The sequence below is a fragment of the Chionomys nivalis genome, chromosome 17 (assembly GCF_950005125.1).
Source record: "Chionomys nivalis chromosome 17, mChiNiv1.1, whole genome shotgun sequence".
NCBI lineage: Eukaryota > Metazoa > Chordata > Mammalia > Rodentia > Cricetidae > Chionomys > Chionomys nivalis.
This window is the reverse complement of record NC_080102.1, coordinates 7,614,840-7,639,560: the sequence shown is the minus strand read 5'-3', so window position 1 is coordinate 7,639,560 and position 24,721 is coordinate 7,614,840. Positions and strand designations below refer to the sequence as shown.

The following is a 24,721-nucleotide window of genomic DNA, read 5'->3' as shown; positions in this document are numbered from 1 at the left end:
CCTATTAAATGGGCCAATTGTATTTTGATTTTCTTAATGAGAACTTACAAACGGGTGAAGCTCTGTGACTAAAATAAGGCCCTTTTCACCAAAGAACTCAATTATTAGTTTGGGTGACAGTGAAGTAATGACTGGCATGGCCAGAGTACTTTTTGAAGAAAGAATTTAAATATCAAATGTAATATAAATGTTTAAAGCATTAAACATAACCAGTAGTGTTCCCTGGATTTCGTTTAAATGGTTCCTGGAAATTTTCTTAAAAACTAAAGTCAAAAACTCCTAAATAACTAGACTTTGTAAGGATGAAATAGTAGCCAGGCTTTAGTGGTGCACACCTTTAATCCCAGCAGGCAGGAGGCAGGGGCAGGCGGCGCTCTGAGTTCTTGGCCAGCCTGATCTGTAGAGTGAGTTCCAGGACAGCCAGGGCTACACAAGAGAACCTGTCTTGATAAAAAGGAGGGAAAAGAAAGCACAAAACAATTTATAAGCCTATTTAAAACCTAGAAAGAAAACTTAATTGCACCTGGTTAAATACCCTGAAGCTAAATCATCACACAGATGATGCAAAATGAGTAGACAAACATTATTTAGAAATTAAGTTTAGGAATAAGCTTAGAAATCCATCTCCTTAAATTCTAGAAATCAAATAAATCCTATAAACTTTATTAGAGCGATTCTCAACATGGTTGCAAGAGCACAGTAATGGCCCAAGTGTTATGAGGGTGACCAACTATATTCTGATTGCATTTCGGGCCCACTCTACAGCAGGAAAGGATTTCCTGGTACTGTAATTATGTCCAAAAACCCATGGTTGTGGAGTTCCCATGCCTAATGGCTGAAGCTATTATTATGATGCAAAATGGACATAGTATCAAACTGCCCTCTACATTCATAGATTAGTACAACTGTTCGACATTATTAGAGGAGTTTCTCTGCGTCGTGGCTGGTAACTAATGTAGAAACTCGCAGCTGGTCCTAGTGTAGAAAACGCCTGCTTGTGGACTGTTCGGCTGCAAATGGGACATAATCAATTCCTTTCACCAAGGCTCAGGAACCATTGAAAATGAGAGGGTGGAATGCTTACAAGACACAGAGGTTGGGAAGACTGGAGCAACGCAGTGTCTTCCAGGCAGGATAGAGCCACGACACTCATGAGCTCATGGCGGCTCTGCTTCTCTGCACAAGATCTTCATGAGGTCACGCCTGTCAAGATTCCAGGATGGGAGAAACGGGGATTCACAAGCTTCTACGTGTAGCGGAAAAGCTATTGATAATTGATAGCTTTTGAAGGAAGGAGAGTTAGTTTGTATTAAAGATGTGGACCTGGCGGGTCAACTAGGCTTCACTGGGTGGTCCCTCACTGCACAGTATATGGGCACTAAGTTTTGGACTGTGTGGGTCATCTGTGTGGGTCATTTAAAACAGTGACTCAAAGTTGGGAGGGGTGAGGCAATCAATCAAAATGCACTGTATGAATGTAGGAAGTTCTGAAAGAATTAATAAGAATATTGTATTTTTAAATGTTTTCCCTTATTTTTATTTGTTTATTTTCTTTCTTTTTTTTTTGTATTTTTTTTTTGTTTGTTTGTTTTTCGAGACAGGGTTTCTCTGTGTAGGCCTGATTGTACTGAAACTCACTCTGAAGACCAGGCTGGCCTCGAACTCACAGAGATCTGCCTGCTTCTGCCTCCTGAGTGCTGGGATTAAAGGTGTGCGCCATCAACATCAAGAACAGAAAGTATTTTTCTTTTTGTTGTCATTGTTGCTGTTTTTGATATTTTTACATATTTTAACCCTGGGGTTTGAGATATAACTCATTGGTAGAACATGTACTGAGACATGAAATTTCCAACAATGCAATAAATAAATAAACTTCTCTCTGAAATGTAGATAGAAGTGTTTTATAAATTTGACAGGAAACATTGACATAAATTGCTAACAATAGGAAGCATTATATAATTATGTAATTTTGTCCACTAAGATGAAGTTTATGAAGATATTGAAAAAGCAAAGAAATAGATGTAAGATTAATATATAAATGAAAATTGATTCACAGCTTTTTAAAATCTTTTTTCAATTTACCAGTTACTTTGGGGCGGTATGTTTTATTTCTCAGTATATGCAACATAGCTATTGTGTGAAGGCTGCAAAAACCTGCTATGTTTCAAACCATTTGAATGGTAATGATGCTGATATTCTTATTTATATATTATAATCTCTCTTTTATTTTGCAGTTTTGCTAAAGGGAGGAAAAAGGGAAGAAGAGAAACCATTTCGAGACTGTGCAGATGTTTATCAAGCTGGTTTTAATAAGAGTGGAATCTACACAATTTATTTTAATAATATCCCAGAACCCAAAAAGGTAAAATCAGAAGTTTGTGTTTATGTAAAGTAAAGCAGATCCTAGTTGAACTGCTCTATGATCAAATAAATTTGTGAGTTTGTTATACACGATACATGTTGGTTTACACACATGCACACTAGCACACACATGCACGCGCGCACACACATGCACACACGCACAGGCAAACACACACACACACAGCCTTTAGCTTCTCTTTTGTGTTCTCAGAGAGAGTGTGTTTCTCTGGTCCACAGGGGATGAAACTCTATTTTGCAGACATCCTCTAACCCCAGTACTTCTGATCTGTTAGTCATATAAATTTTATTTTCTTCAATTTCTTGAATATCATAGTGCTCAAAATTTTTTGTTTGTCACATGCGCCTTCACTGCACTTCATCTTCTAAAGTCCCAAGGTGTCAGGGAACAGATGTCCTCCAGCATCAGAGCAGAGCCAGATCCAGCTCCTTAGATAATTATTGATACTATTGGTGTGGGAGAAATGTATCCTATCTTAACACTATAATGAAAGGATGTACCCTTCATACAGAAAAGAAGAAAAGAGCCGGGGGGTGGTGGCACACGCCTTTAATCCCAGCACTTGGGAGGCAGAGGCAGGCGGATCTCTGTGAGTTTGAGACCAGCCTGGTCTACAAGAGCTAGTTCCAGGACAGGAACCAAAACCACAGAGAAACCCTGTCTCGAAAAACCAAAAAAAAAAAAAAAAGAAGAAGAAGAAGAAGAAAAGATTCATCTTTATGTCAATCAGTGCCCAAAAAATAAACATTGAAGCAATGAAGCAATATCTTGCTATCCTTTACCTTTTAGAGACCCCTCCGAACTTGTCGATTACATCATTTATTTATACTTTCGCTCAGAACAATGAATGAGATGCCATTCATTTGCCAGTCACTGTCTAAACACAAATACAAGACAAACAGTTCTGAGTGTGATAGAGAAGACAGGCATTTGGCAAAAGAAGACAGTTACCAAGAACTAAAGAAATGTAGTTCTGGAGATGTCTCTTTAAAGGAGGTTATGGAGGGACCTTTAGGTGAGGCAGAAAAAGATAGTGGGATCAGAGGCAGTAGACCTGCTTACTGTAACATGTAAGGGTTTTTTTGGACTTACAAGGTCCAGAAGTCTGTTCTGGGTTAAAACACTGTCCTCTGCTCCTTGACACACCTATGTATGAACCTTCATTTTCTTTGAATCCTGTGAACATGCTCATAAAAGGCCTTCCTAGGTTTCCCCAAGAGTTTTGCACGGCATTTCTATTATTAAAGTTCTACAAGGTAGAACTGTGGCTTTTTATTTCTGATTTCCTGGGGCTAAGCATGTCTTCTTCACATAGCTAGTCCTTAATCAATCAGCACCAGAGTGTACAGATGAAAGAAAGAACGCACTAATAGTGAAAGCCTCAACATGTCTACCTCGCGTTCACCAAGTCTAACTTTTTTCCCTGATGTTTTGTGACTTTTGATAAGCAAGGGAAGTGAATCTTGGAGACCCCTGTGCCAGCTATCATGCAATTACCAAAGCTAGGTGTCTGGCCCAAAGTCCACCTCCAGTCCAAGGCTGAATCTTTTTCTGCCCCTGTCTCTTGATACTGATTTGAATAAGGGCTACTGGGTAGAGTTTTCTCACTATTTTTCTCTTTTCTTGAAACAAAATTTTCTTCTGAAAAGAAGTCTTCAGTTTTGCTTTACAGATGGGAGTGGGGAAGGTGGGACAGAAAGCACAGGAAGGGGTAAAGGCGCATGTGCAGTCCTCTGTGTTCCCACCTCAGCCACTTACAAAGGCATCATGATGTCGTCTGCTTTTCCTGTGGGGGTTCTGGGCATTAGTCTTTGGATTAGGAAATCTGTGGCTTAAAATAAAATGAAACAAAGAAACATATAAAATATGAATGTACAAGGATGAGGAGAGCTGAGGATAATGAGGAGGTTTTGATAGTCTAAAAATAAATCTGCACACAACACACACATGCACACACTAACTGTGCCAACAAGTCCTAAGAGTTGTATTCACTCTGTTGCTCATGCTACTGTATAGCCCCCAGGGAAGGACAGAAGCACACATAAAGAGTCATTCTGTGAACTTCAATTCATATCATTCTATTCTAATAAAAGCATAATTCATCTCCCTTTCAAACTGTTTTGAGAAGCAAATGATACCCAGGCTACACACTAAGCCACTGTTCCTGTTAGAGCAAAAAGAATATTTTATCTAACTCATTAAACATGCATCTCACATTTACTTAACTCTTGTCCAAATGATAGATGACATTACAGATTTAGTAATTTAGATTATTAAATTATTGTATTGGAGAACAACTTAGACGATCAATTTAATGCAATTATTAATTATTTGTTTATTACTTGTGGAAATGTAATTTTAAAACACTCTCTCGAGGGGCTCAATGTAGGAGCCAGCTACAGCGTTAGAATAGGATCTTCCAAACTTTTCAGTGTGTAAGCAAAGAGTATTCATAATTAGAAGCTTAAAGGAGTAATTTTTGTCTTCCTCCAACAGGATTCTCTAACAAGTTGTAGTATTGTTTGATTTAGACTGGCATAGCTACACTTTTATGACTGGTAATGCATATTATATTCATTTCGCATGGCCTTGGAAAGAACAAATATTTATGAATTTCATCCAAGTAATTTAGAAGCTGATTAATGGAACAGTTCGAAATATTGGTCATTAACAGTTTGACACACAAGGTTCTGAGAACTTGATTTCTCTACGGCACACTAACTTATCCTTTTCAACAGCTCAAGAAGTTGTGTGCTTCTAGCATCCTAATTTCAGAAAGACAACTTGCCCAAATTATATATATGGCAACTATTTAACACTGCCTTTGAAAGCAGGCATCTGTTTCCAGTTTCAGAGAAGGTCTAAAAATATAATTGTTTACACTGGTGATGATTGAAGTTTCATCGACCAATTTTTTATATGAAGTTGAAGAAGGCATATGTGTGGCATGAGGGAAGAATTTATTAAAATCTACTTCACTCCCCATATCCTATAAGGTTTCACTTTCTTTCTTTTGATCCAAATCATTGATATTCTCTTAATTACAATAAAAGGCATTGAGAAAATTTATTATTAGACCCTCCCAAATAGACTAGAATACCATCAACAAAACAGCTGCTACTTCCCCTGAATATACTTAGCAAAAGCTCATTTCTTTTTTTTTTTTCTTTTTGTAATGTTCTCACAAGTTCATCAGAAGTTAAGGAAATTGAAGTCTATAAAAACTAATAATACTAAAATCGAGTTCAGTATGTATCATATGGAATATGAAGCAATCAATAAAGCAGGTGTTTAAGGCAACAAAAAAACAATTGACAACAAATGCTCATCCTTCAGAAGAGTAGGGACTGCAGTTCCCAGAACTATTTATGAATTTGTTTTCATTTAACATGCAGATTTTTTATACACTATGCTTTGATCGTGGTTTTCACTCCTTCCAGATTCTCCCCACCCAACTCAATGCCTTCTGCTTTCCTTTTTTTTTAGAAAACAAGAAAACAAATCACAATAATAATAAAATTTGACAAAGAGAAAACACAAGATACACACCATGTGTACATGTGTGGACAAACACACACACACCTCAAAACATAAAAATACAAAATCAAAAACAGTAATACACAGCAAAGAACCAATAATACATAAAATGCCCAGACATAGTGAACTGAGAAAAACCACCTACAAAAAATGCCATAGAAGGCTTTCTGTGTTGCCATTTTACCTTTGGAATAGGGCCTGCCCTTAAGCATGGTTAATCTTCCCTGTGAGGTGACGTTGGAGAATTTTATTTTTTGCAAGTAAATGTCAAATAAAGACAGGTTCTCTGTTAGGGATGGGAGCTTCTGTTTGCCTCCCGCTCTCAGCACTGAGATTTGAGTCTTTGCAGGTCCTGTTGGTGCTGCCTGTCTATTTTGATTGATATTGCTCTATGTCAGAAAAAAGAAATGCATTCTAAAATTTGAAAAGTGTTGTTTTTCAGATGTCATGTGGATGGCAAAAGTGTTAGCTCTGGATGATTTAATTTTTCATGTAGAAGGAAAACAAGAATTCTATCTTTTATATCTTTCTTCTGTTTCATAGTGTTCATGGTTTGTGGTTATTTCCCTCCGTGTTCCCTTCAAGGCACAGTAGAGGGAAATGGAATGTCTCTTTTCATTTCACAAGTCTTTAAAGCCAAATGCCCTGTAGTCAGTTTGCTTCATCCAAAAACAAACCATTAAATCATAAGTCTTATTTTTAAAATATTAAAAATTTTGTTTCAGAACTCATAGTTCCTCTAATTCTTGAAAAAGTACTGTAACAAATGTGTTAAGCCTTTTCCATTTAAGGTTATGGAAAAATAATTAACATCCAGAAGGTTAATCATTCCAATTTGTATAAAGCATAGAAGCATAAAAAGTATGTGAATCAAATTCCCCCTTTTTGTTTGGGTTTAAATCTCCATATTAAGTTAAAAGGTGTTTAATGCTTGAAAGCTTTGGCCTTGCCTGGGGAAGAAGCCAGTTTAGCCTTTTCTTGGACAGAGCTAAACTCCAGTCATTGAATCAATAGATGCAGCAGACATAGCAAATGGAGCAGGACCCCAGTCACAGGAAGAGCATGCCACATAACACAGACCACACACGGCCAGCAAATGAACCCTTTGGATCTTCTGTGTTCAAATCCTTTTGTAACTGGTCATTTGTTCCATGAAATGTCCTGAATCTTTTAGGAATATGCTCCTTTCTTCCTCTTTAGACTGTAGATAAAACAATGGGGGTTTCTTTCATTTCTTTTCATTATTGAATCCAAATTCTTAAATAGATATAAAATACAAATTAGCATGATCAATCTTCACAGAGCCAGTATTAATAAACAGCAGCCAAGAATCATGTTTGCTAGGCAAACTTGTTGAACACTTGCATGATTTGTTGTGAATAGTCTATTCTATTAATAATAAATTATAAATGTAAATCATGTTGAATGTCACACATAACAATACTTCAATGCAGTAAATATGCTAAATATGTATAATAAGTAATACATTATATAAACCTGTATTATATTGTCCATAAAGTACATCTAAGATCTAAGAGTAATGGCAGTGCTCATGCCAAACACAGCTGTGAGTACGCTATGTACACTTAACCTTCCACACATATACATGGAAAGGAAGGACGGAAGGAAGAAAGAAAGGAAGGAAGGAAGGAAGGAAGGAAGGAAGGAAGGAAGGAAGGAGAAGATGAAGAAGGAAGGAGAGAAAGAAAGAAAGAAAGAAAGAAAGAAAGAAAGAAAGAAAGAAAGAAAGAAAGAAAGAAAAATTGAGAGAAAGCTGAGTTACAACTTTAATCTAGCCCTCAAGTCCGCTGAGCTCTGCTGTCCCCACATCCTGCCTCAGCATCTACTATCATTGTTACTTTTGTGTGTTCACAGGAATCAGACCCACTTTAAATCCCTTTAACCTATTTCTCTGTGTCTCAACCTGGTGACTTCTCCCTCCGTCTTTCTCTGGGTTGTCCCCTAAAATGCATTCTCAACACTTAATATGTCAAGTTTCTGGACACCTCCTTTTAAAAGGAAAGCTGTGTTTGGGGGAAAAGCTGTGAGTGATTTAAAACAAGTGTGTACAATTATATTAGCAAGTGACTGTCTTTGAAAACGCATAGCATAGTTTTCTCTACATTTTGTACATTTATAAGTGTGGTGAGTCCTTTCCTGAGTATGTAGTTCCATTAAGAGATAAATGGGGGACAGAAGGGAGAAAGAGAAGAGTGGGGAGAAAAAAAATCGACAGATGCATAGATGATATATAGATGATAGATAGACAGATAAAGAGATTCCTCCTTTGGATTCATCAGTTAATGTGGTACAAAATTTAATTAAGAAACCAATGATATTAGTTTCCTCTAGCAGAATGTTTCCCTGATATTTTCACTTCTATCACTTTCAAATGTTAAGTTCTCCAGGTGCTTCTTTGGAATTTCTACCCATGCTCTGCTTAAAATCTTCTGTCTGACTTTAGTTTTATAAAGATTCTGAAATCTTTCTGGCCAAAGTCACTAATGGCTCCTTCATTTAAAGTTTCTAGATATTTGAAAATATTCACTTCACTTGATTTCTCTCAAATAGTTGATTAATTTATTCTCCCTCCCAACCCCACATATAGCTCATTTTCTTGGGGTTATGGTAACCACATTTTCTTATGACTGCAATGAACATTCATTTAATATCGACAGTAGGTTGCCCACTGCTTGAGAAACTAGAGATAACAACAAATAAAACAAAATATGTACACGCTTAAAGTTACTGATGTATATAATCTGTACCAATTGTTTACTAAAACCCACTCATGGATTTCCTCCTCGCACTATAAGCACTTTTTCTTTATTTATTTAAGTAACAGATTGTTCTTAATGATGTCAACATTGGCTTTCAGTTACATCACTACCAATAATTTTGAGTCCCGTATACAGAAGCCTCAAACCCTAAATCTAATTAAAATCGAACTCATATCCTGGATTCCCTATAGTTAATAAGTATAACCACTGTAGGTTACTTTTACAAAACCTAAACCCCAGTGTTGCATTCGTAAGCATAAATATCATAATCATACTCTTGAAAGCTGTTCTGGGATTAAGTTAGAAAATGCACATTAAGTTTTCAAAATATCTGAAGAAGAGTCATTGCTAATGACTCTTCTTTATTCTCCCATTTTCTTGCTCATACCCCTTTGGTCTGCCTCCAGTAGATGGTCTCATCTCTCATTACCATCCGATACTCCTTCATTGGGTGCCCACATCACATGCAACACAAAGTGTCCAAAACATCAATCATTTCTTTCCTCACTTGTTAGCTCTTTGCACTGTCTCCATGTTTGCCACTACTGCTATCATTCCTCAAGTCACTACAGCTGGAAAATTAAGGACTCTGCTGCCTTCTTACCCCTATGAGAGCAATCAGTATTGAAATATCAAGGCATTTTGACGACATGATCCATGTCGTATTTGTCAAAATTTCCTCTTTCGTAATATAGACTCATTGCCCAAGAATTAATGAGTGAAAACAATAAGTGGATGAGTACATTAGAATTGAGGGGGGGATGAATATTTATAATTAAAGGCAGACTTGTTAGGAGTCATGTTGAGGACACAGAGCAGATGGAGAAGAGCAGAAGATTAGCAGAAGAGTAATCTTGGGAATAGAAGGAGAATTTAGAATGTATGAATTTCGAGATGAGTCGATTACTAGGGGTTTAAAGGCAGAAGGGTCAGTGTCAAACTGGACGTAGAGCCCTCAGGAGACCTGTCCTGATTCATATGCACACAGGCCTGTGTGTTTTAGTTTCCGTCACCCAGATGTACACTAAAAGCTTTTGCTGTGAATGACAGTTCTTGTCATTATGTTCCTGGCCGTTGTGCTCGAACTTAATGCCTCAGGGAAAACACCCTACCCTTAGCGCCTGCTCACTGCTCTTGTCTCAGTCCCGCAATTTAGCTAACCTTCAGTATGCTTTACTATTCAACTGATGGAGGAATGCTGTTCCCCATGGTGCAGCTCTTGAGAAATCAGACTGTTATATTCACGTGCCGTGAGTCTTAGGGACGTCCAAAGACAAGACCATTGCAGAAGTATGGCGAGAATAAATCAGTTCTCAAATAAATGCTATTGCATGCAAGCTCTTTTGAAATTAGCATTAAATCTTCAAGTAACTCTGCTACATAGGAAAGAAAAGCTTGCCACAGTCAGGAGGCATACACTAAGCTATATTATTTTCTACTAAAATTTAAACAATCTGTTCTCCATTCACCAAATTTTGCCTCCTGTGTAAAATTTATAAAACAAGAGTAATTATTACAGTATTTATTATGATATGTAAGCATATGAGAATTTGTCAATAAAATATAGAAATTTGATTTTTTAATTCTTAATTGCATTGACATAATAATAGATTAAAGAATACTGAACTTTATATTTTGACCAAAAAAATAGTATGCCACATTAGGAATATTAGTATTTTTTAAGTGTAAACTTCCACAAGTGTTTATTTAAATTTGAGATTTTAAATGTTTTTGGGGGGGTACTAGAGGTTATCCCCAAAATCTTGCACGTACAAGACAAGCATGCTACCCTGACCTCTAAAACTGTATTGTGGTCTGAAACTAAGGCTATTAATTTTCTGCAGGCCAATTTTCTGTTTTAGAAATAATTAAACATTTCTGATGAACATTATCAAGTGAAGCACAAATGTAAATTGTGGGAGAAGTAATCAATAATATGCCTGAAATTTAGCTTTTTGTCGTCTTTCAGGCTAGACCTGTCTATCCTACTTATGTTTTGAAACATATCAGCCATACATTTCTTTAAGTTGTATGTAATTTCCATGTACCATTATTTTCCTGTTGTTTTTCAGGTATTTTGCAATATGGATGTGAATGGGGGAGGCTGGACTGTAATACAGCACCGTGAAGACGGAAGTCTGGACTTCCAAAGGGGCTGGAAAGAATATAAAATGGTAAGATGGAAAAATTTACAGTGCCTTTTGATGTTTTTATCATAAGGTTATCTTCGCCCACAATATACGATAAACCCTGACCTTTTAAATGCCTTTGAGTTATTTAAAAATAACAATTCTTACATTAAAGATATTATTTTCATTAGATACAAAACGCTCATAAATCATGTTCAGTAAATTATTTCCCTATGTGCAATAGAAAGAAAAATGCATTATTGTAATTATTTGGTGATCTGTTATGCACTGTCTGCATTTGTTCTAGTGGGAGAAAGTAGAATTCCAACCCAGGCTGGGTACACGAGCAGGACAGGAAGCTGTTCAGGGTCACAGGTCATGAAACAAGACAGATGCCACCTAACTGTGGCCTCCTTCACACTGCTTCAAGTTGTTGACCTCTGAATAAAAGTGTCTCCATAAACCTTTGCATGTGACTAGCCTGGACTTCTCTTGGTGCAATGACTAAGGATTGCCAGATTTCTCATGTCAAAGTTAGCATTTCTCAAGTTCAGAAGTGAACTTTTAGAGTCATTCTAAGGGAAGAAGTTTTCATTTATGAAGTGATTCTCATCATTTTACATTAAAAATTCTGTGTAATTCTTGATTTGGCTTTCTAACAATTTTTTTTTCCAAAGGTGAAAACTAGAAGGTGATCAGAATGCCCTGTTAGCCAGAGTTCTGTCTTGATATTTTAGCAAACAATGCAAAAATTCTGTTTGGTTGATCACAACCTACGCAATAAGTACATGGCTAACCAGAGTAAGAAAAGTGTTGAAGAAAATAGATGGTAGTCTCCCATGCTGTCCTTGTATCTATGGCATTTTGTTGAGAAATTCAGAGAGCATCCTGAATGCAAGTTAGTCCTGTAAAGTCACAAGAATTTGAAACATTGACCTTAAAAACTCATGAAGGTAAGATCAAAAAACAGACCAAGCCAACGAGAAATTTTACTGAGATAACTGTGTGATTTTTACTGTGGCAAAAAAAAACAAACAAATAATTGGGGAATGAAAGGTAAGGGTGGCACTTGAATGGAAGGTGGAACCGTTTCACTATGAGCTCAGTCTGTGCTGTCTGCCTTGAACGAGCAAGACTTAACACACACAGAGTGCATCAGTATAAGTTGTAAGTCACAAACACACATAATTCAGCAGGGTGTGCCACAGCCTGGTTACATCAGGAGTGTGTGTACAGTATGCTTTGTGCCCTGGAGGGTTTCAAATTCACAGACTAGCCCAGAGTTTGCAAGCAGCATGTTAGAATTGAGGGGAAAACATTGTCTAGAGCCAGTGACTACAACTGAGAATAAAAACCAATAAACAGAGTCAAATCATTCTGACTTACATTACCACTTATATTAAAAACAGGAAAACGAATGTGAAATTGTCATCGTGACTACCTTTTTCGCACTGGTAATGTCGAGACACACTGACTGGTTAGGCATGGCATTGATTAATGCCTTTTGTGTATTTACCAAATGAATTCATTCATAGACAATTGATTTTTTTCGTTATTGGAAGGAGACTGGGATTATTCGTTAACCATTGACATTTTTCCCTCTCCCTTATGCTCACACAGGAAAAGCTATCAGGTTTTATTTAAGCTTGAAAAATTTATTGCCTCTATTTCAATTATTCATGGTCAGAAAGTAAATTAGTTCTGAATTTTTTAAACATTTTGGCAAAAAAAATGAATATGAAGATTTTCTAAATTGAAAGAATTTATTGTATGTTAAAACTTGGTTAATATTCTCCAGAGCACAGGGTCACAAGTGTCCTAGCTCTTTCAAAGTCTCTCTTTCACCTGAAAACAAAAGAGCACAATTCCACCAAGAAGGGTAGAGGCATGGAAGGTTCTTCATGCCTCAAGCACGCCTGGTGCCGCTTGCCAGAAACTAGCTGCAAGCTTCCTCGGCTGACGGAGGACGTGCTCAGGGAAAGTCACACTGGTGTGCACGCAGTTCTTTCTCTCGTCTTCACTAGTTTTGACTCATGGGACATTGTAAGTAGCTGTGACCTCTGTTCCTTCCCCTGTTGATGGCTGTCCCTGTGTCCTTCACTTCCCACTGACTGATACTTTCAGACTGCCTCTCTCCTAATAAGTTTTCCGGAATTTTGTGTTAATGCCGTCAGCCCAATCTTTTTTAATTGTAAGCCACTCCCTACATGGAGGTTCCACAGTACATGATTCTCAGCATTGGCTTTAGCCCAAAGGAGAACTTCTGAACGTTGTTGTCTCTTAACACTTCCTTAGGCGGAAATCCAGCAAATCTGGGTTACAGACTTGTAAAGACATTTACTGCTGAGAGGGAAGTGTGTGGTGGTCCTTCTAACGGGGTACTTAGGGACTATGGGGACACCATGCTCACCAACAGTCCTTCTGCATGTAGCCAGTGAACCAGACAGTTGCAACAACTTCTCTAAGTGGCAGCTTTATGACAGGGAGTCACTAACTCCCTGGGGACAAAGTTGGTTTGTTTTGAAGACAATTATCCTATAAACTGAGCTTCCTATTGAAACAAACATTTCTGTGAGAGCACCTACTTACTTTCTGGGCGTTCTTGTTTGTGGAAAGAAATTAAAAGCATCTTTTAAATTGCATTTCTGCATGTCCATTGAAAAACATGCATAAGAAATTAAAATTCTTTAAATCAAAATTTATTCCCATCTTTCTTGGGCTTGGTGTCTCAGCCACAGAAGGAGCTACTTCTAACTTGGGCTCTAAATGTGGAGTAAGAAAAAAGAAGGAAAAGAAAAGAAAACCTTTGGAAAACCAGGCTTATCTGCTTTCTTTAATAATTTGTATGAAAGAAAGATGAAGCCCATAGGATACAAGGCCTGTGTCTGGTTTCAATTTTGTTTCTTCTATAAAAAGTCAACACTTCCTGTGAGCATTATCAGACAAAACAAACAAAGTATCTGAGACAATTATTTTATTAACTTGGAAAAAGTGCAAGCTGAAATTGGACATTTTTCCAGGTTTTGGCAAAATTAACGAATATTGGTTCTTTCCTCCCTCTGTAGTTTAGAAGTGTAATGTGACTCTTGAGGCCAATTGGAAGTCAGCATTGTTTTCTTTTAAATTCCTATGCTCCCCCTTTTATTAAACTACTGGAAGACAAATGAAATTAATCAGCACTGAATCTGATTCATGGCATCAAAGTTCTTTGTGCAATTCTGATTGACATAGCTGAATATATTCATTTGTGTGTGGAATGGAGTCTTTGCATCTTATTCACAACAGAAGAATCTGTTCCTTCTACTAGTGCTGGTTCGCCTCTGCCTCCTTAACATCAGAAAAGAACTCTGTACATGATTTTCATATTTTATGTTTTTACAGGGTATTTAAAATAAAACACTGGCCTAGGATAAGTTACTATATCCAAACATATGTAAAAATGGTTTTTGAGTTATGCACTACAATATTTTATGCATAAATTTGCTTTTTTTTTTTCTGTTACTACCATAATCGAAAGTCATGGTACAGAGACTAGGACAAAGATGTGGCTTTATGCCTCCTTTATTCAGATAATTTTATCTGATTAATATATTTATTAATATATATGAATATATTGATTAATCAGATAATATATCTAATATATTGTTATTATTAATATATTGTACATAGTTATTTAATGTTGTATTTATATGAATTTCCACCTTCAGTATGTGGAACTGTTTGAATATACTGATCTTTAAGCCCATGTTAGACATTCTGAACTATATACACATGGAGAAAGTATTTCATCTCTATTCATAAATAACCTCCTCCATTCTGTTTGATACTCACTTCCAAGTAAAGGAATAATTAGAGGTATCAATTAGTTATTACTGTGGGTATATTGCCACGCACTGCACCCCCGTGTCTGCGCTCTGTGCGCTGGCACCCAGTCCGTGAGCTTCGGGCAAGGGGGCTGGAGGTTAAAATACACAGACACACACAGACAGAGAGACAGCTACACGGGTCATCCTTGAATTCCCCAAGAATGCCCCTTTACTGTGTTCAGGGGCAAATTATGTAGAGATAGCCATGCCCCAGCCAAACCCACCAGAAACCACTCTCCTGCCATCAGGAACTCCTGAAGGTCTCGTGCTCAGAGCAGCTGTAGGCACTCAGATCAGGGGATTACAAGAAATTCAGGATCTGGTGTCTCACTGCTCCCAACAGTATATGAACTTAAAATTTCTTCTCCTAGATCCTAAAGCATGTGAGATATATAGGAAGGGAGAGATGGGGAGAAATCTGGTCAAAGGGGAGGCAAAGGACACAGGTACTCTCCCATTAAGATGTGTTGACAAAGACAACTCTGACCTCAAAGGGGATAAGACATAGTTTGGCATTGGATCCATAACTTGGGAACACAGATTTAGGTTACCCCGAATTCCATGGTCCACCATGGAAGCAATCGCATGAAGATTTTATAGTAATAGAACAGAGAAACTCATAAATGAAAACATAGTAAAACACATTAAAGGAAAAAGCAGAGAGGAGGGCGAGTCTCCTGTAGGCCCGAGACACTGCCTTAGCATCCTTAGCCCTTTGACTGATGGAAACTATGACTTTGTTAAGTTAATGTGTTCTAAGATGGTTTACCGATTAGTCACAGAACATGAGGTGACACAGAAATGGGCAAGGAATGGCTATTTAGAGGGCTAAAGATGGCTCAAGATAAATTGTGGTTAGGTCCTGGACCTCCAACATGACAAGCTCTCCACTGTCCCTAACGGTCTAATCAATTATCAGCCTTGCTGAAGCCTGAGCTTGAAGATTTAGCCTCATTCTTGGAACTTGTTTTTCACAGGCGAGCAGGAAAGATTGAGGAGGGGGTGGTCATTGTCTTTTGTGACGTTTGTGCTAGACTGAAGCCCCATTTGCACAAACAGTTGGTTTTAAGTTTTCATTTCTCAATTAAAATCTTGGGTTAAAATAACATTTCTTCCACAAAGCAGCGCTCAGCTTATCATAACACCTTCATGTCTAAAAGCCTGTTGACTAATGTTATTGATATACACATTAATTTTCAGCCAATATAAGACCCTGGGATTCTTAGATCTTACAGAAGAGAATTCCTGTCCCCACCAAATAGCTTGCCATCTTACAGAACAAAGCCAAACATGACTGTGTAACATGACAGAGCTCAGTAGGCTTCTCTTAAGTTCCTTTTCCGCATGAACACTCAGGAGCCTCGGCTAATTTTCATTCTTATAACACCGTGCATGGAAATTTTTGAAACCATCTCTTCTGCAGATGAGGAACCCGAGTCTTTTAAGTGATGTAGAAAGCTCTGCTGAAAATGTGTGGTAAAGGAAGGCTTCAGCTGTAGCAGAGATAAGGGGGAGGTTACTTAATCCCACCCAACCCTCTGTTCCCCACCACAAGACCCATGAATGTCTCTGATAAACTACTCAACGGTTTCCTAATGTGGGAACCCATTTCCATTTCCCCTTTTTGGCAAGTCTGTCATCTTCACGATGATGAAACAGTTGTTTCTGCTCCACTGCACTTGGCCTTTAGACAGTTTCCTTCCTCTGCTATCACGACAATAAAACAGTTTGCTCATGTAGACAGTTTTGGGGGGTGAGGTGCAGGAACTAAAAATTTGTCTTCTAGTGGCAAATTTCAGTTATGTAACCCTGAAAGGAAAAAAAAAGCAACTGTTCAGCAAGTAACACTTTTCTTTCCTAGTGTTCCTTCAGACCTGAATGCTGAGAGGGAGAGAACAGGCTGGTGCTCTCTGAGACCTGTATACTGACAGAGGGCAAGAGAGCATGGACTTTTGTAGGAATGACTCTCTTGTCTGTCCACTTTTGAGGCTCACCTAGGATCCACGCTCTTTCCCCTTGGGGAGTTTTATCCACACAACACTTTTGGAAATATGAGACCTAAGAATTAACACTTCATCATCCCCAGCCTCTCTACTCACATTTAATATAATTGTTGAATCCTTGTTTCAATGCTGTGTGGCACAGGGACTTGTCAAGTGACGAGAGGGCCAGCACTGCCTGGCCTGAGCTGAAAACTGCAAGGGAATCCCAGTGGTCCTCTTTGTCTTTCCAGCAATTGCTGCAGCTGAAGAGCACTAACTCTGAGTTTCAGCCCCTGTAACTTTTTCTGTGCCTGTGTTAGAGACAGAAAATATTGGACTTCTTAGCATGGAGCACTAGCTTCTGGGAGATGCTGCGAAATCTTTAGCACATCCTAAAAATGGCTGATAATTTCTGCTACTGTGGTGTTTTCACCAAATGTGGCCTGAGTGTCTTAAGAGTAAGGAAGTAAAATATGAGGGCTGGGATTACAACCCCAGAACCCACATAAAAATCTGTGTGTTGTGGCAAACACTTTTTGTCCCAGCACTGGGAGACAGAGAGGACGCTGCCAGAGATTGAAGGCCAGCAGTTCTTTCCAAGGATGTGATCTCCTGGTCAGGAAAGATCCTGTCTCCATAAGTAACATGGACAAAAGAAAAGAAGATATCATATGTCAAGCTCTGGCTTCCGCAAGCACTTGTGTGAAGACTTACACGCACATAAACAAAAACACATGCACACACACACACACACGGAGTCAGTGGAGTACTAATTTTAATGAATTCAATATTTTCCTCTGTGTTATGCAAATAGTCTTTAGTGGACTCCATATTCAATATCATCCAGACGAACATTGTGCAGTTGGATAAAAAAATTAGTTAGATCAGAAAATAACTTTGAAAATGTCCACACACATATAAATATATAGCTATGTGTGTGTGAGTGTGTGTATGTGTGTGTGTATGTGTGTGTGTGTGTGTGTGTGTGTGCAGCCAACTCTGGCCACTCTAGGCATTTGCTCTAAGCACTGCCTGAAACACAGTGCACTGTGATCTGTTGGTACTGCAGTAGCAGAGCTGACAGAAAGGGATTTGATACCAAACACAGCTGGTTATGGGAAGCAGCTATATTGGAAGCTGCAATGGAACAAATTTAGAGAATTATTGGTAGACACTGAGCACCAGCATAGTCTAAAGAAGAAATAGAGTATATTGATTCATTTCTTAGGTTGATTAATGAAGGAAAAGTTAAGGAAACATCTGTTTTACTTTGAAATTGGTGTTAAGTTGGAAGAGAAATAAACATTTTCCATATTGTATCACCTGTATTGAGACAATCAATGCTGTTGTAACTATTATAACACTCCTTCATACTAAGCACAGATTAACCCTTCATTAATAAATGTCTCAATTAATAGTGGTCGATTTCTTCATAAAACAACCATGTATATATCCAGTCATTACAGGACCTGGTCTTTTAAACATTAGTGTGTGTCGTCACAATTGAGGAGTCTGCCCATATGTGGAATTATATGTAAGGTTCTCAGAATCTTAGTCTAGAAGCTGACACTTTTATTTTTACTAGCTCTAGGTTGTACAACTGAGACTCAACAGAATGATCTCCGAATATCAGTGCAAAATACTACAAACGTTTGATCTTTTTATATTCCTCTTTCATGTCCTCCTTCCCTTTCAGTGTCTGTAAAATTTAGTGTTTGTTGCTCACTGTGCGCCACTTCTTCATTAGTATTTGAGAATTCACAAATACAGCATGGCTTTTGTTGCAAGCAGCCCAAAACAGTTTCAGTAAGACAAATGTGAGCATAAGGAATGAAACTGATCATCAGGCATTACCATGGAAGGGCTTTCTGAGCAACTGCAAAATGCCCCAAATCTATATCAGGAATTTCTCAGGTTCCTTTTTTTTTTTCAATATCTTCAATATTAGGAATCAGCTTTAGGGACCACCTCTCTCTCTCTCTCTCTCGATCTCTTTCTCTCTCTCTCTCTCCTTTCCTCCCTCCTCATACACACACGCACATGTGCGTACACACACACACACACACAAAATTGAAATTTTGACAGTGTTGACTTAGGTGACTCCAAATAAAACTATAAGACCACAGTGAGATTCAGATACAATGAATTCAGCTCAGTCTCGCAACAGCCCTTAAGTCATCCTTCTGCCTCCAAACCCAAATCTCTGCCAATGAAGAATCTAAGTGAGAACACCCATTGGTTTCTAGACCATGAGATCACTAGAAGAATTGAATCATCAATAAAATTATAGTATACCTGGACTTTTGCATAGTGATAACAACAAATACAACATTATTAAACAAGGGGAAGTGTTATGATAATATTCATTGGAAAATATTCAAATTATGTTTAAAATGTCAACTTAGTTTTATGAAACTGCCTAAAAGAAGTTTGGATTGGGAGTTATTTTTTTGGTCAAGTCTACTAACTGGGTTAATTTAACCCAAGAATTTCACACAAAAACAAGCTTTTATGATAAGAATTAGATGTTAACTTCAGTGGAGAGAAACAGCAGAATAGTACTAGTTTAGTAATGAAAACGAAGTGTAAAAAGACAAAGAAAGCTGTCTTTGAAAGGTCATTTGACATTGCTATTTAGAAAATAGATTTGAACATGACAAAGTTCCCTCTGGAGTAACAAGCGTGTCTCTCTTCTTTCCCAGGGCTTTGGGAATCCCTCTGGTGAATACTGGCTGGGGAATGAATTTATCTTTGCCATAACCAGTCAAAGGCAGTACATGCTGAGGATTGAGCTGATGGACTGGGAAGGGAACCGAGCCTACTCACAGTACGACAGATTCCACATAGGAAATGAAAAACAGAACTATAGGTAAGCTACGTGCAGAACGGCAACCAGCAGGCTTTGACCGTACCACCAAGGAGCTTTAATTAAAGAGCAGAAAGTATTGTGCATGAAACCCGATAGTGAAAATTCGACTTATTTGTCTAGGCCTATGATGATGAAATACAGAAAACGTTGTAAAGGCTTTTCAGAATCTTCAATGTTGGTCTTTTTAAAAAATTGTTAATGTATTTTATATCCCACTGCAGTTTCCTCTCCCTGTCTCCCTTCTGTCACCCCCGCCCCCGTGCCCATCAATCCTCTCCTCCACTTAGAAAAAAGCAGGCCTCCCATGCATATCAGTGAAACATGGCATATCTAGATGCAGTAAGACTAAGCACCTTGCCTTCTTTTAAGGATGTATAAGGCAACCCAGTACAAGGAGTAGGTTTCGGGAAGCCAGCAGAAGAGCCAGAGACAGCCCCTGCTCCCACTGTTAGGGGTCCCACAAGAAGACCAAGCTACACAACTTTCACATCTATGCAGAGGCCCTAGGTCAGGTCTTTGCAGGCTCCCTGGATGCCTGGTCAGTCTCTCTGAGCTCCTATAAGTGCAGTTAGTTGATTCTGTGGGTATTCTTGTAATGTCCTTGACCCCTATGCCTCCTACAAACCTTTACTCCCACTTTTCATCAGGATTCCCTGAGCATGTTTGGCTGTGGGTCTCTACATCTGTTTCCTGAGCTTCTGGATGAAGATTTTGATGATGATAGGGCTAGGCACCAATCTATGAGTATGGCACAACATTGTTATGCATCATTACAGTGACTTTTTTTTTCCTCCAGTCATGTTTGATTCTTTCCTAGGTCTGTGGGCAATCCAGCCTGTGGGTCCTGGTCCTCTGGGCAGTATGCATGTATGTAGGGGGTGGCAGGGCTCTCTCTCTCTCATGACATGGATCTCATAGATTGACACTTTGGTGTTGCCTCAGTCTGAGAGGATAATGGATTAAATGACGCATGTGTGCCTCCACTGTAACTGCTATGAATGTGTAGTCACTTCATGTATCTAAGAATGATACCACAAAATTATGACTCAATGCCCTCTAATGATCCACTCTTTCTAACAAAAGATCTTAAGGTTTTATTTCCTTTACTCCTATTAAATTTTGATTTTTCAAATCACTTTTGATGTAATGAGAGGAAACATATTTCTGAGTGATTCACATCAGAGGAGATAAAGCATTATCAACAGGATTTTTAAATAATATAAATCTCAAAAATCCAAATGATGAAGGCTGTACATGTAACATGATGTGGAAATAGACAAACTAAACTATTAATTTCAATTGGTTCTGATTCTTTTCTCAAAGAGCAGCTCATAGCTTCGGAAAAGTGGGAAATGTGGAGCTCTAGTAAATTTATTCCAACATTTACTGAGTTGCTGTCATGTCCTAAGATCCTGATTAGGCACTGGCCATTCTCAGTCAATCTCTCAGACCTCGTCTTCAGGTTCTGTGACTGACAGCTCCTAAAAGCCTAGTTAGCATTCCCTGAGACCTGGAGACTATTGTAGTTGGTGTCCTTTCATGACCTCGTGATACAATACTAATCACATAATGGATCCTCAGTTACATGTGCCTTGATCTCATAACAGGTAAAGAGGAAGTACAATGGCTTTTGAGTCTCAATATTCCCCATCTGTCTTGCAAGCATAATAGTGAACATCAAACGGGTGACACATGACTGTGTGTAACTTATAGTGTTACCAAACAAAGTCTTGTGGTTTTTTCACCCAGTGTGGCTGACTGTGTCCTCGGAGATCAGCTATTTCTGATTCTTACTTGTCTTTTTCAGTCATAGCAATCTTTGGGAGCTAAAATCCGAAGCTTTCTTTTTTTAATGGCACAACTCATTTTTTAGGATATGATGTGTATGATTAGAGCTTTGAATATCTAATAATAATTTTTCTTAACAAATACTGATGATGTCACATAATAAAGGATGAGGAAGAGTTATAAAAAATAGAAATCTCAGGGTGGGAGCAAGGGTATACTTTATGGCAGCTCCAGAAACCAAAGAAATGACATTTATAAAATGCAATGGGGTGTAAGAAGAAATGTTTCTAGCGAGGTCAATATCTTGAGAGTTTTGCAACAAGAGAAACCACTGTAAAACATCAGGGGTACTCTTATGTAAATGTTTTGACCTGAAACTTGAAACTGTATGAAACTTGGCTAATGTCAGACAGCTTGACAATAGAACTAGCAAGTAATTAGTCTAGTCTTTTTCTAGGCTTCTGAAGAATTTGCCCTGGTTCCTTTCCAAAATGCCGCTCAGTGTGCTATGGCAGTAATGCCGTTGTGGTAGAGGTGCTTGTGTTTGTGTGTGCGTGTCCATGCATGTGCGGTTGGGTGGTCTTTGGTGGATAAAGTTAGGGTAAGCTTGAAATAGCTGGCACCGGCAAAGCTTCTGATGGCGACTGTTCATTACTCTTGCGTATGCATGCGAGATCAATGGCTTCGTGCTAGAGTCCATCCCCGCTACCTTTTTTAAATTCTCCATGAACTTTTGGTATCTATGATTCCTTTGTCTACATGTCTTTCACACATATGACACAGAACTACAGTAAAATATTAGGTCTTCCTAGCTTGGAATGGTATATATTATAGAATTTTCTTTCATGAAAGATGTTTGAAACTTGAGAATCAGAATTGCAAAGCTAGGACTGTGATTTAATTTAATACTTCTGGTTTTAAAGGAGAGAAAGTGGAGGCTAAAGAGCACACAATTTTTTCTCAGGGATGGAGAGGCATTTTTACTATTATCTTTTTCACGGTGGTTCCTCTGACAGTATTGCTATAACAAAGTGGGTAACTCTGGCTTTATCTCTTACCATGACCTAACAAAACCTAGATCTGCCATAATTGCCTCTCACAAAATTGAATATAGGATTCTTGTTTTCTTCAAATAGGGAATTATGATGCATTAAATCAAAAGCCTGCTTTGGTAGGTGGTTAAAGGAAATATGCCATAGAAGATATTACTCATCCCCCCTCCCCACAAAGACTTTTAGTTTCAATATAAAATGTTTCCCATAGACTCTTTTGTTGGAGTACTTGGTCCCAGGATGAGGGCTCAGGGTTAGAGGGTGGTGGAACTTTTAGGAGACCTCACTGGATGAAGTAGGTGACTCAGTAATGGGCCTTGAGGCTTTATAGCATGGCTCCACTTCCCATCTCTCTTGATTCTTGATTATATATACTATGCGATCAGACACATCAAACAACTGCTGCCATTCCTTCTCCTTCATGGTAGACTGCAACACTTCATTTTATGTGTATAGGTGTTTTGTCTGCATGTATGTCTGTGCAGCACATGCATGGTTGGCATCCAACGAGGGCAGAAAAGGGAACCATATCCACAGGAATTGGGTTTACAGTTGGTTCTTAGCACCATGTGGTTGCTAGGGCTTGAACTCAGGTCCTCTGCAAGAGCAGTCAGTGCTCTTAACAACCAAATCATTCCCCCCAGCCCTTGTAGTACTTCTTAAATGATAGTGCAAAATAGACCCTCATTTCCCTAAGTTGTTTTTATGGTGTTTTATTACATCAGTGAGAAAAGTAACCTACACGATGGAAGAAAAGCTAATTCAATGAGGTCTCTCTCCCTATTCATGTTTTGAATTAAATTTACAGGGTTTTCTTTTTTCTTTTATTGATGCTGTTAAGTGAAATAATACTTTTACTTCCCCCTTTCCTTTCCTCCCCCCAGCATCTCCCAGTTACTCTTATTTGAACCCCTCTACTCTCAAGTTGATAACCTCTTTTACCTTTAATATACTTCCTACATGCACACACACACACACACACACACACACACACACACACACATATATATATATATATATAGAGAGAGAGAGAGAGAGAGAGAGAGAGAGAGTCTGTTTTTGTTGTTTCTATGTATAAGGTTTCAAAACTGACTCTGCACTGAATAAGCAATAAGGGGGCTCATTCTTTAAAAAAAGATAATTCTCTCCCCTACAATGATTAATTGCACACGATTCTTAGACATTTTATTCTGAAAATGCTTTTTAGCAATAGTCACAGACCTTATTTTAAAAATAAAAATTCGTTCTTAAGTTCTTGACATATACTGATTAAAAGTACGTGTTGTAATTGGGTACATTAGCTTAGACTTACTTGCACACGTTACACACACATTTCCCTTTTATCCTCCCAGGAAACTTCAAATGATTTTTCTCAGATGAAAATAAAATCCACACAACCCAAGAGAACATGAATCTGAAAAAATAATAATGTAGAAGTGTCATGATAAACATATCATGTGGAATAACACACAATAAATGTGAAATTATTAGACACCTCCCCTGGGGGGTGGTATTATCCTTGTCCTCATCATCTAACGCCCAGGCTATTGTACAGCCTTCCTGCCTCCAGCCTTGCTGATCTCAAATATTTCTTTCCCTCTATAGCTGGAATGGGTTTTCAATAGACAATTGGGTTTGGTATTTATCCTTTTTCATAGCTTTGAACAATATGTTAATATCCACAATGAAATATACCATTAAGACTTCCATGTTTCTTGTCACTACTAACAAAATCCAGCTGATGCCGCCAGCCTTCTTCAACCCAACACCTTCCTTGTGGTGATGCTGCTGCAGTAACTGTTGATGAATTTTCTTAGACTTTCGTGCCTTGTTTGGGCTGTATCCATATCATGCATACCCAAACATACTTTATTACGTGGATTTGTTTTCTACCATTCAGATTCTATCTTAACCAATATCTTCCGGAAACCTTCCCTAGCAAATGCTGGGGTGTGTTAGCCCATTGTTCCCTAACATATGGGTCGCTCTTCCTACCTCCTGGGATTGCTGGTGGCAGAATGCTTACAGCTCATGCTCCCTCTCCAAGTATTGCTGTGGCCAACAAAGTCATATCACCCAAGGTAAATCCTCCTTTCAGTAGAAAAATTATGATTGATGACTCATACATGAGGTGTGTAAAACCCTCCTGTCCCCATTCAAGGGCAAGGTGTACAATCTCCTTACAGTGCCTTGGTTTTAGGACTACCTCTCTGGCCACGATGTCCTGATCCCTTCACAATGTCATAAAAACCAGGGCCAGTCCCCTCTAAAGCACCCACACTGGTTTTCCAGGGAAACATGTTATCCTTGTTCTCAAACCAGTTTGGATTTGTACTTC

General features: G+C 38.3%; 1 protein-coding gene across 2 annotated transcripts in view; it reads left to right on the top strand.

Annotated features, from left to right (window-relative positions):
* Positions 1 to 24,721, top strand: part of Angpt1 (angiopoietin 1) — a 225,509-nt gene that overhangs the window by 173,435 nt on the left and 27,353 nt on the right. For both annotated transcript variants that reach the window (XM_057792663.1, XM_057792662.1), the window contains exons 5-7: positions 2,235 to 2,362; positions 10,770 to 10,871; positions 19,377 to 19,543. In XM_057792663.1, coding sequence (XP_057648646.1) covers positions 2,235 to 2,362; positions 10,770 to 10,871; positions 19,377 to 19,543 — 397 coding nt within the window. The remainder of the gene's footprint in view (positions 1 to 2,234; positions 2,363 to 10,769; positions 10,872 to 19,376; positions 19,544 to 24,721) is intronic.